Below are 16,112 nucleotides of genomic sequence, written 5' to 3' on the forward strand. Positions count from 1 at the left end.
GGTAGATTCTTTACCAGCTGAGCTACGAGGGAAGCCTAAGAATACTGGAGTGGGTAGCCTATCCCTTTTCCAGGGGATCTTCCCAACCCAGGATCGAACTGGGGTCTCCTGCATTGCAGGCAGACTCTTTACCAACTGAGCTATCAGGGAAGCCTGAAGTCCTGGGGGCACGGCTTTTTTCATCTGGGAGACTTGCTTGGATAATGAGGGCATCACAGGAAAAGACCTCAGGAGCCCCAGGCTTGTAGTTGGAGGGGTTTGGCCCCGCAAAGGAAGTGGAAAGATTCCAGGCCCGCCCGCGAACCTCATAGACGGGCCTCACGAGGCTTCTGTTTTGCAGGAGGGAGGCGAAGATTAGCCGGGAGGGTAAAGAAGGTCGGTGAGGGGCGGCTTCCTGAGGTGGTGACCTGGTCTTTGCTGGGCGCAGAGGTCCACACGCCCTCCCGCGCCTCCACCCTGGGCCGTGGGCCCCCGGGAGGCTGCGGCTTCCTTTACTCCTCCTCCGTTTGTGTTCCTGGGGACTCTGAAGTCCGTCCTCTTTCAGCCCCCTCTCTGAGCGGGGAGGGGGCCGGGCTAACCCTTTGATCCTAGATTCACTGAGTGTCTGCGCGGGAAGCGCCCTTGATCTCGTTCCCCCAGTGCCCCTCCCACGCCGTCCCCTTTGACGCAGGTCAGGCCCCGCTGTCCAGGTGAGGGCACTGGCCGGGCGGAGAGGCACAGCGTCCGTCCCCGAACCCTGCGGCGCAGGAAGGGGAGCCAGCTCAGAGCCCCGCGGGGGACGGCGGGCGGGCGAGGCCGCCGCTGACTGGCCCGAAGTTCTCCGGCGCCGCCCGATGGGCGGGGAGGGCGTGGCCGGCTCGGGTACCGGGGCTGCGCGCGGCCCTCGGGGTGACCGGTGGAGGCGCCGCCGCCGTTCCCGCCCCCGCCATGGGCCTGGAGCTCTACCTGGACCTGCTGTCCCAGCCCTGCCGCGCCGTCTACATCTTCGCCAAGAAGAACGGCATCCCCTTCGAGCTGCGCAGCGTGGACGTGCTCAAAGGTGGGCCGGACGAGCCCGGCGGCCCGCGGTCTGGGTGTGCCTGTGGCCCCCCGAGTCGGGCGGCCGGTGCAGACAGACTCGCGTCGGAAACCGTGGCTTCGGCCATCGGCTGTGTATTGTCAGCCTTACCTTTGCCCGGTGAATACCACCCGTTCTTCACACCCAGGTTGAGAGGGAGCAGAGCGGGCAGACAGCAGTGCGGGGTGCGGCTGGGGTTGGGGCGGGGCGAAGAAGTGGAGGAAAGTGGAGAGACAGACGGCCCTTCATACCACGGCGCGGAGAGCGACGCGGCCTCCTGGTTCCCAGCAGAGGCAGCCCCCGTGGGTGACTGCCCAGAAGATTGCTCGCCTGCATCTGGCCTCCTCTTTCCTCCTACCTGCGCCCGCCGAGGTCCCCTCCACGTGGGCAGAATCCCGCGGAGGGGGCAGGGCCATCACCGGACCTTAGGAGGAGCTCTGGATCCAGAGCCCCTCAGGCAGGCCGGGAGGGACACCCGTGCTCACCTGAGTCTGCCCGCCTTCTGCCTCTGCCGCCCCAGCCTGAGCCACCTACTGCTTTGGTGCCACCTTGCTCTGCCTTCTCGGTGATCCTTGGGGTGAGGGCCGGGCACAGAGGCTGTTTCTGGAGGATGAATGGATCGTGGTGATCCTGCTCACAAAGGAGAAGGAGCAGAGAGGCCCGCAGGTGGTCCTGTGACCAGGCTGGAGCCCCGCTCCGCTGACACCTCTGGCTTCACACGCACTACGTGGCGTCCCCTCCGCATGGGCCTGAGCTGCTGGTGGTGGTGGAAGGGCTGTAGTATGCAGAAGTGAACCAGACCGGGGGGCCCTGGTGGGGAAGGAGTCTGGAAGGTTTGGCACAAGAAGGAAACAGGAGCGACCTGTGGTAGGCTGAGTAGGTCAGGCATTGCTGGTGAGAGTGGGGTTTGCTGAGGCCTAGGAACAGGTGAGCAGACAGGTCACCCAGTTAGCACAGAGAGGGGGGCTCTGCAGGGGACAAGCCTAGAGCCCAGGGAGGGGGCTGGAGGGTCTGATGCAGGGATGGAGTTGACCGGGGCTGGGGGGTTACAGCTGCAGAAACTCACCCTCCGCCCAAGCCCAAGTTGAGATGCTCCTTGGCCTAGGTCCCGAGCGGGTGGACACGGGAACAGGGACCTCTGGTGGGCTCAGGCGGTGTCACCCCCTGGCCAGTGGAGTGGCCTCCTCTTCCCTGATGCCCCACCCGGACAGGGACCCCAGAACGTTGGTGCCTGGTTGTTGGGATGGGAGTGGGCAGAGACCTTAGAGTGCTCACAGTTCTCCCCACCTGCCTTGCTGGTCACTCCACAGGCCAGAACCACAGCGACGACTTTGTCCAGGTGAACCCCCTGAGGAAGGTGCCAGCCCTGAAGGATGGGGACTTCACGTTGGCTGAGAGGTAACGGGCCCCTGGGCCGCACCTGTCGGCCATCTGTGTGTTCACTATTGATGGCTTGGCTCATGGCTTGCATGTCCCAAGTCCCTGTTCCGGCCCGAGGGGTGGAGAGTGGCTTGGCGTGGGCAGAGGTGCCCAGGGCTGGGAGGGGCACCTGGTCTCATTCCTGGCACTGCCTGTGCTCCGGAGATGGTGGGGAACGGTACTGGAGTCCTCTGAAGCCCCACGACAGTTTGTTTTTCCCTCGGTGCCTAGAGTTGAGACTCTAGGATTGCCCGGTGTAGAGCTGTGTGGCCCTGGCTGTCACCTGACCTCTCTGGGCCTTGCATTCCTGCTTGTGTAGCAGAACCAGGGAGATGCTGAGATGCTCGACCCACAGGAGGGGGAAAGTCGTGTGAGGTCAGGACCTGGCCTCACCCAGGGCCTGGTCCCTGTGGAATGGCTGAAGAGTGACTGGGGCATGTCCCCCGCACCCCCATGTCCCCCAGTGTGGCCATCCTGCTGTATCTGGCCCGCAAGTACAAGACCCCTGACCACTGGTACCCCCAGGACCTGCAGGCCCGAGCCCGCGTGGACGAGTATCTGTCGTGGCAGCACACGGCCCTCCGGATGAGCTGCACCCGGGCCATGTGGCAGAAGGTGAGCCCCGGGGCAGGGAGCCCTCCTGGGATGATCAAGGGGCCAGGCTCTTTGTCGAAAATGAGAACACTAAATCCTAGAATGTTAGAGATGCTCCAGGGCAACGGACTTGTTTCCCAGAGGGGAAACTGAGGCACAGAGCCCGGAAACGACTCCCCTAAGGTGTCTTATCAAAAACACGTTTATTTGCTTAGTTGTTTTCAGCTCCGCTAGATCTTCCTTGCTGGGAGCAGACGCTGGAGCACACGAGTTCCAGGACTCGTGGCTCGTGGGCCCCGGCACACAGGCTGAATGGCCCCGAGGCACGTGGAGTCTTCCGGGACTGGGAATGGAAGCCATGTCCTCCCCTGCACTGGCAGGTGGACACTAAACCACTGAGCCACCAGGAAAGCCTGCCCCCATCATGTCTTGATTCCCGAGTTGCTGGAAATGAACCCTCTGCTTTCCTGCACATGTCACACTGCCCAGGAATGTTGCCTCTTGTGGGGGAAAAGCATCAAGCCCTCGCTTTGCCACACACATACTTTTCAGATGGAGAGATGTTAAGTGAAAAACCTCAAAGTAGGAAGAAATGAGATGTTTCACTAAATGTTGACCTAATTTCTGGGTATTGAAAGATTGATAAGCCTAATAACAGTGAGAGACTTAAAGAAAAGGCTCATCAATTTTATGTGATGAAATCTGTAGAAGAAAAAGAATTAAAGCTAGCAAAAAAACACTGGGAAAAATCTTGGCAAAGATATGTTAGAAAGAAGTAACATTCTTGATATTTAAGATGTTCTTAGAAGCCTATCAGACAAAGACACAGGAGAAAAATGGGCAGAGGAAACCAGCAGAGGTGCAACTGAAGGACAGAGAGAAAGGGTCAGTAAATGGCTGAAAACATTTAACTTCAAGTAAATGCACGTTAAAGGAGCATGCAGATGCCATGTTTACTTTTCAAATGTGCGGAGGCTTTTGACGTGAACTCCGAGCCGTGATTGGTGCCCAGCACCCGGCAATCATCGCGTGTGTGAGGGACCGGACACTGAACCTGGGCCCTCAGCAGCACAGTGAGAGCTCAGAGTCCGAACCCCAGACCGCCAGGGAGTTCCACCTGGGGGCCCATTTGGCCCAAAGAAAGCTTCCATAGCTTTAAAAGCCATGGGCTTCCCTGGTGGCTCAGTGGTAAAGAATCTGCCGGTCAGTGCAGGAGACTCAGGTTCAATCCCTGGCTTGGGAAGATCCCCTGGTGGAGGAAAGGGGAACCCACTCTTATAATCTTGCCTGGGAAATCTCATGGACAGAGGAACCTGGCTGCCGCCTGCAGCCCATGGGGTCATAAAAGACTTGGACACGACTTAGGGACTCAACAATGACAGTGAAAGCTGTGGTGGGGGAGGGAGCCTGGTGCATTTGAGGGCCGGAAGGAGAGGAGCTGAGGAGAGTGAGTGCAGACCTTTGCTACTCAAAGTGTGACGGCCATCTGGGAGCTTGGCCATGCAGAGGCTGACCCCGCCCCGGTGCACTGGCTGGGACCATACAGGTGAAGCACATCCTAGAGGGACCTGCAGGCCCACTCCCACAGATTCCCATCTGAGAGGCCTGGGGTGGAGTCGGGGGTGGTGGGAGAGTGGGACAGGATGGCTGCTGCTGTGTGTTGAGACCTTTGCGGGGAGGGGGCAGTAGGGAGCCATGGAAGGCTTTATGCAGGGAGAAGCTACGGGCAGAGTAGGATTGCAGCGGGATCCCTGGCTGCCTGATGTGAGGACCCAGGGAGAGGTGGAGGCTGGCCATGTGACTCAGCGATGAGGCCTGGGCTGGTGGTGGCTGTGGGTGGGAAGGGGCGGACGGGAGTGAGGAGAAATGCGCCGGATGGCTGGTCAGCAGGACGGGAGCCGGAACCAGGCCGGACCCTAGGCAGACGCTGAGCCCTCCCTCTGCCTGCCAGATGATGCTCCCTGTGTTCCTGGGCCAACGGGTGCCCCCTGAGACACTGGCGAACACTCTGGCCGAGCTGGACAGGTGCCTGCAGCTGCTCGAGGACAAGTTCCTGAAGGACCAGGAGTTCCTGGCCGGGCCCCACATCTCAGTGGCGGACTTGGTGGCCGTCACAGAGCTGATGCATGTGAGTGCTGTGGGGCAGGGGGGCTGCGGAGCAGTGGGGTGCCCCGGGAGGGAGCCCGTGCACCGGCTCACATTGCCCTTTCTGACTGGGGGTAGAGGGGGGCCCTGGGTGGGTCATGTCCCCTCTGAGCCTCAGGGTCCTCATCTGTAAAAAGGGGCCTAAAAACCCCACCCTGAAGGGATATTGAGCAGTTTCCCGGTGTTTCCTCTAGTGGCAGAGGAGGGAAAATCCACCCAGGGGATCCCTCCCTAGGCCAGGTGCGGCCTGCTTCCCTGGGTACCTCCCCGCTCCACTCGGCTCCCTCTCCCGCAGCCCGTCAGTGCTGGCTGTGACATCTTCAAAAGCCGGCCTAAGCTGGCCGCGTGGCGCTGGCGCGTGGAAGCTGCGGTGGGGGAGGGCCTCTTCCGAGAGGCCCATGCAGTCATCATGAAGGCCAAGGACCTGCCTCCAGCGGACGCTGCCGTGAAGGAGAGGCTGAAGCCCTTAGTGCAGCTTTTTTTGTAGCGAGGCCTCGTGAGCCTACCACGGCACTCTGAGAAATGATGCTCCCTCCCCTCGGCTGCGGGCCAAACACAACTCCCCGCTCAGAGTCCAGGCCACAGTGCCCTCCACATGCCAGTCCTGCATGCCTTCCTCCGCCTGTCCGCTAACTTCACCCTTACCCCTTGCACACTGACTTCCATGTGAACTCTGGAAAGAGCTTTAGTAAACACAAAAGTGACCCTGGCCCTTTCTTCTTTGAAAATTTCCCCTGGTCTCTGCTCTGAGGCTAAAGGACACAGGATGAGTCCTTTAATATGCCCACTGACATAAAATTTTAGATATGTAGTTGGAATCGTTCATATACACCCACATAATTTCAACGACCTTTGTTATTTACAGTTCTAACAACTTTCCAACGCTGATGAAAGTACCACGTTTGGCAACATCAACAGACATCCAAAACAAACAGCTTTTGTTTCACCTATAAAAAAAATACAGGGCCCGTAAACACTGCTGGTAATTCGACCGGGGCTTTGGCTGGCTATCACCACCCCCCGGTGGGCGATCCTTCACCGTGAGGCAAGGTCGCCACAGGCACAAGAAGCCACAAGGGTGTTTTTGTCCGTGGGTACCAGGCAGGGATGCAGTGAACCCGAGGGTCTCTGCCCAGCCCCACTCGAGTCCCCAGCCGTCACCAGGTCTGATCAAGAGAACAGCATTTTCCTACGTCGAACATGAGTTGCCCGACACAGAGACAACTCATTCAAAAAATTTTAATACTCCGTGACGATGTAGCATTGTTAGGGTGGAGCCTGGGGATGGCCCCTCCGGTGTGTGTGTTTGCGCGTGTTCAGACCTTCACCTAAATATTAGCTAAGAAGCGCTGGAAAACCACAGGGGACGGGAGCCAGCGCGGCTGGAGGGGGCGCGGGCGGGGCCAGGCGTGTGGGCGGGGCCTGGCGCGGCCAGTACCTCGCTGGGGGCGGGGCCACACGGAGGGGGCCGGGCTACCACACTTCCGGAAATCGGCGCCGGCCCGTGCGGCGGCTGTCTGCCGAGACGCGGGGGATGTAGCCCAGGCAGCCAATCAGGGGGCGCTGCGTCTCCGTCCAGCCAATGAGGAGAGCAGGTTTCCGTGGCGCCCCGCCCCGCTCCCCGTCGCCCGACCCTCCAGAACACTGACCCGGACCCCGCGCCTCCTTTCTCCACCGGCGCCGTTCGCACCCTTCCCGCTGGACATGCCGTTCGTTGAGCTGGACACGAGCTTGCCCGCCGGCCGCGTGCCCGCGGGGCTGGAGAAGCGGCTCTGCGCGGCCACTGCCGCCATCCTGAGCAAGCCTGCGGACGTGAGCCTGGGCCGGGAGCAGGGGCGGGGAGGAGGCTGGCGGGCCGGGTCGGGCTCTGTCTGCGACCCCGCTTCCCCAGCGTGGCCCCGACTCTCCGCGCCCGCCTGCCCGCCACGTCCGACTTCCCGCACTCCCGGGCCCTGCGGCCCCGCCAGCAGCACGTGCTCCGTGTCGGCTTGGCCAGCCGTGACCCCGAAGTGACCTCCACGGACCCCGACCCGTGCCCCCAGCCCTGAACCCCGTGGAGCCCGCGCGTCTGCACCCCGCGCTCCCCCACCCCGCACCCCAGGCCCTCAGCACGATCCCCGCCTAACGCCGGCTTCAGGCTAAACTCCCGTGTCCCCGCAGCGCGTGAACGTGACGGTGCGGTCCGGCTTGGCCATGGTGGTGAACGGCTCGGCGGAGCCCAGCGCCCAGCTGCTCGTCTCCTCCATCGGTGTGGTGGGAACGGCCGAAGAGAACCGCGGTCACAGCGCGCGCTTCTTCGAGTTCCTCACCAAGGAGCTGGACTTGGCCGAGGACCGGTGCGTAGCGGGGCAGGGAAAGGACCCTCCTAGGACTGCTGTGCCACTGGGGGCCGGGATCCCACCTCAGGCCCTTCCTAAGTTTGGGGGGAAAATTAATTCCTCACCCTGGACAAGAAGGATCTGGTGCCGCCTGGCCCCTTGACCATATGGGCCGGTGGACGGCCCACCTTGAGAGTGGTGGTGGAATTGAATGAATTCCTGGCTCTGCAGTGGTTCCTGTGACAGCTGGGCAAGGTATGGCCTCTTGGACCTCAGTGTTTCCATCTGTGAAATGGGAAGGCTCCCCTTTAAACCACTCCTGGGGGCTCTGCATGGGATGACACTGTACTGTACCTGCCTTGGCACCTGGCAGGGCAGGATGTTGCTACCCCCGACAGAACCGAAGCCACTTATCATCTGCCCTCTGGTTTTTCTGTATGTTAGGAAAACAGGAGTAATCTTCTAGAACTCTCTAAGCTGGACAGGAGGAATTCTGGGTGTGTCCTGAGGCTGTGACTTTGGGTCCCATGCAGCTGGGGGAGTCCAGACAAACGTGGAAGGAAACCGTGTCTGGTCTGTAGCCTTCTCCTCTGTGAATAGAGAGGCACGGGTTAAATGTTTCCCAAGAAGCCCTTGGTGGTGGTTTTTTAGGCATTCAGTCGTGTCCGACTCTTTGCGACTCCACGGACCGCAGCACACCAGGCTTCCCGGTCCTTCACCGTCTCCTGGAGCTTGCTCAAACTCGTGTCCATTGAGGTGGTGATGCCATCCAGTCATCTTTTCCTCTGTTGTCCCCTTCTCCTGCCTTCAATCTGTCCCAGCATCAGGGTCTTTTCTAATGAGTCGGCTTCTAATAAGAAGCCCCCATGGCTCCCAAACCTGGGATTCCGTGGCAAGGTCATGGTTTCTTCTTGGGTGAAAAATATTCCCAAGCCGAGTCTATGCCCATGAGGAACTAACTGTATAAGAATCTTGAAAGAACCTTCCAGAATGGAGCCTTTGTTGGCCCAGAAAGAGTGGGTGAAGAATGGTCACTCCTGGGGGTGCTTAGACCTGGTCCTCGGAGAAGGCAATGGCAAGCCACTCCAGTACTCTTGCCTAGAAAATCCCATGGACGGAGGAGCCTGGTGGGCTGCAGTCCGTGGGGTCGCTAAGGGTCAGACATGATTGAGCGACTTCACTCTCACTTTTCACTTTCACACATTGGAGAAGGAAATGGCAACCCACTCCAGTGTTCTTGCCTGGAGAATCCCAGGGACGGGGGAGCCTGGTGGGCTGCCATCTCGGGGGTCACACAGAGTCGGACACGACTGAAGTGATTTAGTAGTAGTAGTAGACCTGGTCCTAAATCTGGGGAGCCATAGGAATTCTAACAATGATAAGTAACCTGTAATTTACCACATACCAGAGATTTGATAGGTAACTCACATGCATGACCCCATTTGAGCCTTAGAAGTTTTGTGCCTCTGTCTATAACCCCCATGTGGACAGCCATCCCATTATGGGGACATCTCACCCCACAGTGGAGACAGCTCCATTATGCCCATTTACAGATGGGACGACTGAGGTTGTCACATATACCTCCTTGGCCCTAGGCTATCCTAAGTATCCTGTTTCTGTACAAGGAACTTCCTGTCACTTCTGGGAGAGGAGCTCATTCACTCACTCCACAGATATGTGGGAATGAGGGGAGGGAGGTGGTTATGCCTGGACTCCTTGAGTCAGCTTTTGCAAAAACAGGGGCTGGGGTACTGCACATGTATGTTCCAGGGGCCTGCAGTTTGGAAGAGAAAAGGCTCCCCTGTGGACCCACGGTCAGTGACCACAGAGGCTGCCTGTCTGTCCTGGGTGGGTGATGATGGTGTACAGTTACCATCCCGCCCCTGACATGCCCACTGCCCTGTCCGGGGTTGGGGGAGAGTGTTCATGGGGTGAGACAGGCTTGCAAAATGCCTGGTGGGCTAAGGCAGGCTCCTTGGAGCCCACAGTGGGAATGTCTGGCTGGGGGCTGTTAGAATGTAAGTTGTTAGCCAAGGAGCTGATGACATCTTTTTCTCCGTCTCCTGAAGGATCATGATCCGCTTTTTGCCCTTGGAGCGCTGGCAGGTTGGCAAGAAGGGGACAGTCATGACCTTTTTATGATTGGCGTGTGGGGCATCCAGGGCCTTGGTGCTGACGGCTCTTGCAGGGAGGCTCCTGGTAGTGAGGTCCTGGTGGGCACCGGCTCCTGGCACCGCTGTGTGGTTCTCCTCCCTGTCCTCACAACAAATAAACGGAGAGAGCTGTGTCGCAAACCTGACTGCGCTATATCCCTTTGCCACTGCCGCCCCCCAACCATGTCCCCTGGCATTCTGGGTCACTCTGGGCAGCAGGTTGGTTTATGAGGTAGGGACGTTAAGGGAACCTAGGAGGTGGGATGTTCCTGTCCTCAGGGGCTGTGTTTCATGTCTTATATTTGGCTGCTGGAATCTAAGGGTGGAGGGCTTCTTGGAGGCACCCCTCTTCATGCCCCTGTTCAGGCTGGTGGGGAGCGGCAGGCAACTGGTCCAGCCTGGGCCTTCCTGCAGACGCTGCTGACCCAACATTCCTGTTCTAAGCCTGGGCTTCAGGGCCCTTCCCTGGGCATTGCCAGACTCCCATTGTCTCCTGTGAGTTGTGCTGAGAATTCTCTGTAGCTGTGTACCTTGTAAGATCCACAGGGCAAATGGCAAACCCAGAAATGCAGCCTCTGCTTCTAGAAATGGAATGAATAGAATCTTGTTACTGCCCCCAATCTAAAGCCCATATCATGCTTTTGCATTTCAGGGGACATGGAGGGCAGAGGCGGGGCAGGGTGGGTGGGTGGGGAGGTGTGGCATGGAAGTCTCCTTTTCAGCTTTCTTCCAGATGCAGAGTTTACATCTCTGGGCGATACTTTCCCTGCCCTGTTAAACCTTTGATCATCCTTGTGCACCAATGAAATACCAAACTGATTTGCAGTCTGCCTGGTTAATAAGTTTCCTAAGGAATGTGCCTGAGCCCACCGTGTTTACCTGACCACCGCTGTTGTTCAGTGGCTCAGTTGTGTCCAACTCTTTGCGACTGCAGCATACCAGGCTTCCTGTCCTTCACCATCTCCTGGAGCTTGCTCAGACTCATGTCCACTGAGTCAGTGATGCCATCCCACCATCTGGTCCCCTGTTATCCCCTTCTCTTCCCGCCTTCAATCTTTCCCAGTATCAGGGTCTTTTCTAATGAGTCAGCTCTTCTCATCAGGTGGCCAAAGTACTGGAGCTTCAGTTTCAGCAGCAGTCCTCCCCAGTGAATATTCAGGGTTGACTTCCTTTAGGATTGACTGGTTTGATCTCCATGCAGTCCAAGGGACTCTCAAGAGTCTTCTTCAGCACCACAATTCAAAAGCATCAGTTCTTCAGCCCTCAGCCGCCTTTATGGTCTAACTCTCACATCCATACTTGACTACTAGAAAAACGATAGCTTTGACCACTGCTGAGAACGTGTTAAAAGCTACAGCTTGGAGCTCCTACCCCTGGCTCCCTGTCCCAGCTGTCTCTGCACTCGTTCCTTCTGCCAGCATGGTGTCCTGCTTCCCAAAGGGGCTCAGGGAATGTTTGTGGGTTGGATGTAAATGAGTGGGTGAAGCGCTCAAGGAGGGATTCAGGCCTAATCTTTCCAGGACCACAAGGGAACAGCATCCGATCTGGTCTCCCCATCATCAGTCTCATCTCCATCAGTCAGTGAGGTCGTCTGTTTGCAGTGAGGACGGGCCCCTCCCCCCCGGGCATCATGGCCCCCCATTTTGCCCCTTGATAACACCGTGCTGCATGAGACTCCTGCATGGCCTGCACTGTTTCTCAGCTCAAACCTTTGCCACACAGCTCCCTGCTGCTTGGACCGCCCTTCCCATCTTTTTTCAGCTTTCACTTCAGAATATCTTGCTATACAACTCAGGGGTGAGAGCTGCATCCAAGGTTGCAAGTTCTCTCTGAAACTTTGAAACCATCTGTTTATGGTCTGTTTAAACCCTGCTACTACCACCACCACCTCCCACCCGGTTACACCCAAAATTAAGGTTGGTGACTCAGTTATTTTTATACTTCCTGGCATATCAATAAAGCTTTATTGTACTGAACTGTCTTATGAGTTCTTCACCATGAGTTTACTAAAGTCAAAGAGAAAGCCATAACATTCGTTCTTGAAATCATTCTTGCTGGACTCAAGCCTCTATGAATGTCAACCAGTGTGAAACCCCTTCCTAAAACACGTAGCTCCCAAGAGCGTTGCCCCCTATGCCCCAGGCGCCTTGTCGGAAACCCTTCAGATCTGCTTGTATATTGTGGATATGGATCCTTTGTCAGTTGCTTCATTTGCTATTATTATCTCCCATTCTGAGGGTGTCTTCAGCTTGCTTATCCTTTCCTTTGCTGTGCAAAAACATTTAAGTTTAATCAGGTCCCACTTGTTTACTTTTGTTTTTATTTCCCGTGAATCTAGGAGGTGGGTCATGGAGGATCTTGCTTTGATTTATGTCATCAAGGCTTCTGCCTGTGTTTTCCTCTAAGAGTTTTATAGTTTCTGTTCTTACATTTAGGTCTGCCCTTTTTTCTTCTAGGGCTTCCCTGGTGGTTCAGACGGTAAAGCGTCTGTCTACAATGAGGGAGACCCCCTGGAGAAGGAAATGGCAATCCACTCCAGTACTCTTGCCTGGAAAATCCCATGGACAGAGGAGCCTGGTAGGCTACAGTCCATGGGGTCGCAAAGAGTCGGACACGACTGAGCGACTTCACTGTCACTTTGTTTTCTTCTGCGTCAAGAGTTGCTTGTATCTGTGCCGTTTAGGCTTCAAATCCTTTTCGGGACAGGTTGCGGCACGGGCAACGTGAACAAGGCTGCTCCTCCCGCCCCGGTTCCCTCCAAGTGTCCCCACGCTGCCGCGGCCTCCACAGCATCTGTCCGAAGGCTGAAACAGTAGTGCGTTACTGTTGCTACTGTGCAGGGCCGCGGAACCGGCCCCTCCAACCGGCCGCCTCCTGGATAACAGGACTGGCGGGAGCTGGCGCCGAGTCCGCAGGCAGCCGGGGCCCCGCGCGCCGGCCGCGTGCGCGCTCTCTGATTGGCCGGCGGAGCCGGCGCCTGAGCCAATGGGAGCGCGCCTTGTTGCGAGGCGCGCAGCCGGCCGGCGCGGGGGGTCCGGCCGCCCGGGCGGTTGCTGTGGAGACGCCTGGTGAGCCCGCGGGCGCTGGGGTTGCGGCGGCCCGGGGTTGGGGCGCGACCCTGAGGGCCGGGGTCGGGGCGGGAGCCTGAGGGCCGGCGGGCGCGGGGCCCGGCCGGGCCGGCGCGGGGCTCCGCGCGAGGAGACCGAGGCCGGGCGCCGGAGCGGCCCGGCGGGGCCTCCAGTCAGCTCCCTGCTCAGCCCGGCGGCCTGGGACGGGGGCCTTCGCCCGGGGACGGGGGCGCGGCGCAGGGCCCCGCGCTGAGCCGCCGCCTGGCGGCCTTCCACTTCGCCGTCGCGGCGCTGCTGCGCGGCGAGCGCCCCTCGCGGGTGGAAGGCGAGGCCGGGAGGAGGCGCGGCCGCTGGAACCCCGAGTCCCCGGCTCCCCCCGCGGCCGCCCGCCGCCCCTGGGCCCGTCGAGTCTCCGGACCGCGGCCGGGGGCGCCGCGCAGGCGGCTCTGGGGCGCCTGGGTCACTGCAGGGCGTGCTGTGTATGCGGCTTCCACGCGGCTGGGCCTCCCTCCGTGTGACCCTTCTCTCTGTCGCTCAGGCGTGTCCGACGCTTTGCGACCCCATGGGCTGCAGCACGCCAGGCCTCCCTGTCCATCACCAACTCCCGGAGTTCACCCAAACCCATGTCCATTGAGTCGGTGATGGCATCCAACCACCTCATCCTCTGTCGTCCCCTTCTCCCAACTTCAGTCTTTCCCAGCATCACGCTGTTTTCCAGTGAGCCGGCCCCTCTTTGTTTTTTATAGCGTTATTATGTCTTGTGACTATAATGTGTATACTTACAATGATATAAGTACCTGGGGGCTCTACATTGTGTACTTCAGACACAGCCGAAGACAGTATGCGAGAGAAGGGCAGTGTTTCCGTAACATTTTATTTAAGGGCACTGAAGTTTGAGTCTTATGTAAGTTTTAGGTAATTTTCGTGTGTCCCGAAGTTTTTCAACCATTTGAAAATGTAGAAATCATTCTTTGCTCGCTAGCCCACTGTTTTGCTACAGCCCAAGAGCAGAGAATGGTTTTTATATTTTTAAATGGTTGAAAAGCAAACTCAAATTAGGTCCATCATCCCCCGCCACCCCCCATCCCTAAGACTGGGAATGCAGGATCATATAGTAGCACTATTTTTAGTGTTTTAAGGAACCTCCATACTGTTCTTCATAGTGGCTGCACCAGTTTACATTCCCACCAACAGGGTAAGAGGATTTACTTTTCTCCCTGCCCTCCAGCATTTGTTGTTTGTAGACTTTTTAATGATGACTGTTCTGATTGGTATGAGGTGATAACTCATTGTAGTTTTGATTTGCATTTCTTTAATAGTTAGAAAATTAAGGTCATGGCATCTGGTCCCATCATTTCATGGCAAATAGATGGGGAAACAATGGAAACAGTGAGAGGCTTTATTTTGTGGGGCTCCAAAATCACTGCAGATGGTGACTGCAGCCATAAGATTAAAAGACACTTGTTCCTTGGAAGAAAAGCTATGACCAACCTAGACAGCATATTAAAAAGCAGAGACATTGCTTTGCCAACAAAGGTCCATCTAGTCAAAGCTGTGGTTTTTCCAGTAGTCATGTATGGATGTGAGAGTTGGACTATGAAGAAAGCTGTATGCGGAAGGATTGATGCTTTTGAACTGTGATGTTGGAGAAGACTTGAGTCCCTTGGACTGCAAGGAGATCCAACCAATCCATCCTAAAGGCAGTCAGTCCTGAATATTCGTTGGAAGGACTGATGCTGAAGTTCCAAAACTTTGGCTACCTGATGCGAAGAACTGACCCATTGGGAAAGACCCTGGTACTGGGAAAGATTGAAGACAGGAGAAGGGAACGACAGAGGATGAGATGGCTGGACGACATCACCAGCACGATGGATATGAGTTTGAGTGAGCTCCGGGAGTTGGTGACGGACAGGGGGGCCTGGCGTGCTGCGGCCCACGGGGTTGCAGAGTCCGGACATGGCTGAGCGGCTGAGCTGACTGAGTAATGAGTGATGTCAGACCTACTCTCATGCGTCGTTTGCTCAGTTACATCCTACTCTTTCCGACCCCATGGACTGCAGCACACCAGGCTCCTCTTTCATGGGGATTCTTCAGGCAGGAGTACTAGAGTGGGTCGCCATGCCCTCCTCCAGGGGATCTTCCCACCCCAGGGGTGGAACCCAGGTCTCCTGCATTGCAGGCGGGCTCTTCGCCGTCTGAGCCGCCAGGGCAGCCCCGTGTGTCTCTGGCCCTCTGTATCTTCATATTCGGCTGTGCTGGGTCTGCGTTGCTATGTGGACTTTCCTCTAGTCAGGCTGAGCTGAGGCTACTTTCTGTTTGCTGTGCGCAGGTTTCTCACTGTGGTGGCTGCTCTTGTTTTGGAGCATGGTCTCTCGGGTGCCTGGGCTTCAGTAGTTGCGGGTTGAGGACTCCACAGTGCAGGCTCAGTAGTTTTGGCACATGGGCTTAGTCGCCCCATGGCATGTGGTATCTTCCCCTACCAAGGACTGAACCTGTGTCCCCTGTTTTGGAAGCATGAAGTCTTAACCACTGGACTGTATATCCAGGGAAGTACTGTATGTTTTCTTTGGAGGAATGTCTATTTAGAACTTATGCCTATTTTTTGATTGTGTGTTTGTTTTTTCAGTATTGAGCTGTGTGAGCTGTATTTGTATATTTGGAAATTAATTCATTGTCAGCTGGATGATTTGCAAATATTTTCTCCCATTCTGTAGGTTGTCTTTTAAACTACACTTAAATCCCATGGGTGGAGGAGCCTGGTAGGCTGCAGTCCGTGGGGTCACTAAGAGTCAGACACGACTGAGCGACTTCACTTTCACTTTTCACTTTCATGCATTGGAGAAGGAAATGGCAACCCACTCCAGTGTTCTTGCCTGGAGAATCCCAGGGATGAGGGAGCCTAGTGGGCTGCCATCTATGGGGTCGCACAGAGTCAGACAGGACTGAAGCATCTTAGCAGCAGCAGCAGCAGCCTTGGTGGAAAGTTGCAACAATGCTACACTGAGTTTAACTCTCTATCCTGTATAACCCTAGTGCAAGTGCCATAAAAGGAAACTCAGAGTGATACAAAGTTATTAACTCAACTGTCACTTTGCTACATAGTCACAACCCTAGTCCTTAAAGTTATTCAGGGTTTTATTAACTTCTTGGCCTTGCTACTTTTTTTCTAATATTGCTCAATTTAGGCTTGTCCACTGTTTTCTCATGATTAGAGAAAAGTTATGCATTTGAGGCCAAAATAACACAAACGTGTTCTACCTGTGGGGTAAGATTTTAGAAATGTTTATATTCTGAATATTTTCCGCTATGAACATATTCTCTTCCCTGTATAGATTTTGTGGAGACAGGCATAGGTATT

General features: G+C 56.6%; 3 protein-coding genes across 3 annotated transcripts in view; all 3 read left to right on the top strand.

Moving 5' to 3' along the window:
* The first annotated feature begins 385 nt into the window (after positions 1–385).
* Positions 386–5,924, top strand: LOC129542495 (glutathione S-transferase theta-3-like). Its single transcript, XM_055404970.2, has 5 exons — positions 386–1,039; positions 2,368–2,455; positions 2,941–3,091; positions 5,022–5,198; positions 5,511–5,924. Exons 1-5 carry the CDS (start codon positions 928–930, stop codon positions 5,700–5,702), a joined length of 720 nt encoding a protein of 239 aa, XP_055260945.1. The 5' UTR covers positions 386–927; the 3' UTR covers positions 5,703–5,924.
* A 901-nt stretch (positions 5,925–6,825) lies between these two features.
* On the top strand, positions 6,826–9,832 carry LOC129542504 (D-dopachrome decarboxylase). The gene is made up of 3 exons (XM_055404983.2): positions 6,826–7,027; positions 7,376–7,551; positions 9,603–9,832. The coding sequence occupies exons 1-3, from the start codon at positions 6,920–6,922 to the stop codon at positions 9,673–9,675; spliced, it is 357 nt and encodes a 118-aa protein (XP_055260958.1). The 5' UTR covers positions 6,826–6,919; the 3' UTR covers positions 9,676–9,832.
* Positions 9,833–9,869: 37 nt separating this feature from the next.
* Positions 9,870–16,112, top strand: part of CABIN1 (calcineurin binding protein 1) — a 72,781-nt gene continuing 66,538 nt past the window's right edge. Inside the window, exons 1-4 of the mRNA XM_088827866.1 lie at positions 9,870–9,905; positions 10,053–10,181; positions 12,572–12,628; positions 12,695–12,754. Of these exons, the coding sequence (XP_088683992.1) occupies positions 9,870–9,905; positions 10,053–10,181; positions 12,572–12,628; positions 12,695–12,754 (282 nt within the window). The remainder of the gene's footprint in view (positions 9,906–10,052; positions 10,182–12,571; positions 12,629–12,694; positions 12,755–16,112) is intronic.

Source organism: Moschus berezovskii, chromosome 19, assembly GCF_049115385.1.
Source record: "Moschus berezovskii isolate FMDL1 chromosome 19, NW_MosBer_1.0, whole genome shotgun sequence".
NCBI classification, from domain to species: domain Eukaryota; kingdom Metazoa; phylum Chordata; class Mammalia; order Artiodactyla; family Moschidae; genus Moschus; species Moschus berezovskii.

What these genes read in the sequence shown, in the direction of transcription:
- LOC129542495 (XM_055404970.2), top strand. Translation starts at nt 928, where the DNA reads ATGGGCCTGGAGCTCTACCTGGACCTGCTGTCCCAGCCCTGCCGCGCC. An exon ending in CCCGGGCCATGTGGCAGAAG is followed by an intron (nt 3,092 to 5,021) that starts GTGAGCCCCGGG and finishes TCTGCCTGCCAG; the next exon opens with ATGATGCTCCCTGTGTTCCT. An exon ending in CCGTCACAGAGCTGATGCAT is followed by an intron (nt 5,199 to 5,510) that starts GTGAGTGCTGTG and finishes CCTCTCCCGCAG; the next exon opens with CCCGTCAGTGCTGGCTGTGA.
- LOC129542504 (XM_055404983.2), top strand. Translation starts at nt 6,920, where the DNA reads ATGCCGTTCGTTGAGCTGGACACGAGCTTGCCCGCCGGCCGCGTGCCC. An exon ending in TCCTGAGCAAGCCTGCGGAC is followed by an intron (nt 7,028 to 7,375) that starts GTGAGCCTGGGC and finishes GTGTCCCCGCAG; the next exon opens with CGCGTGAACGTGACGGTGCG. An exon ending in CTGGACTTGGCCGAGGACCG is followed by an intron (nt 7,552 to 9,602) that starts GTGCGTAGCGGG and finishes CGTCTCCTGAAG; the next exon opens with GATCATGATCCGCTTTTTGC.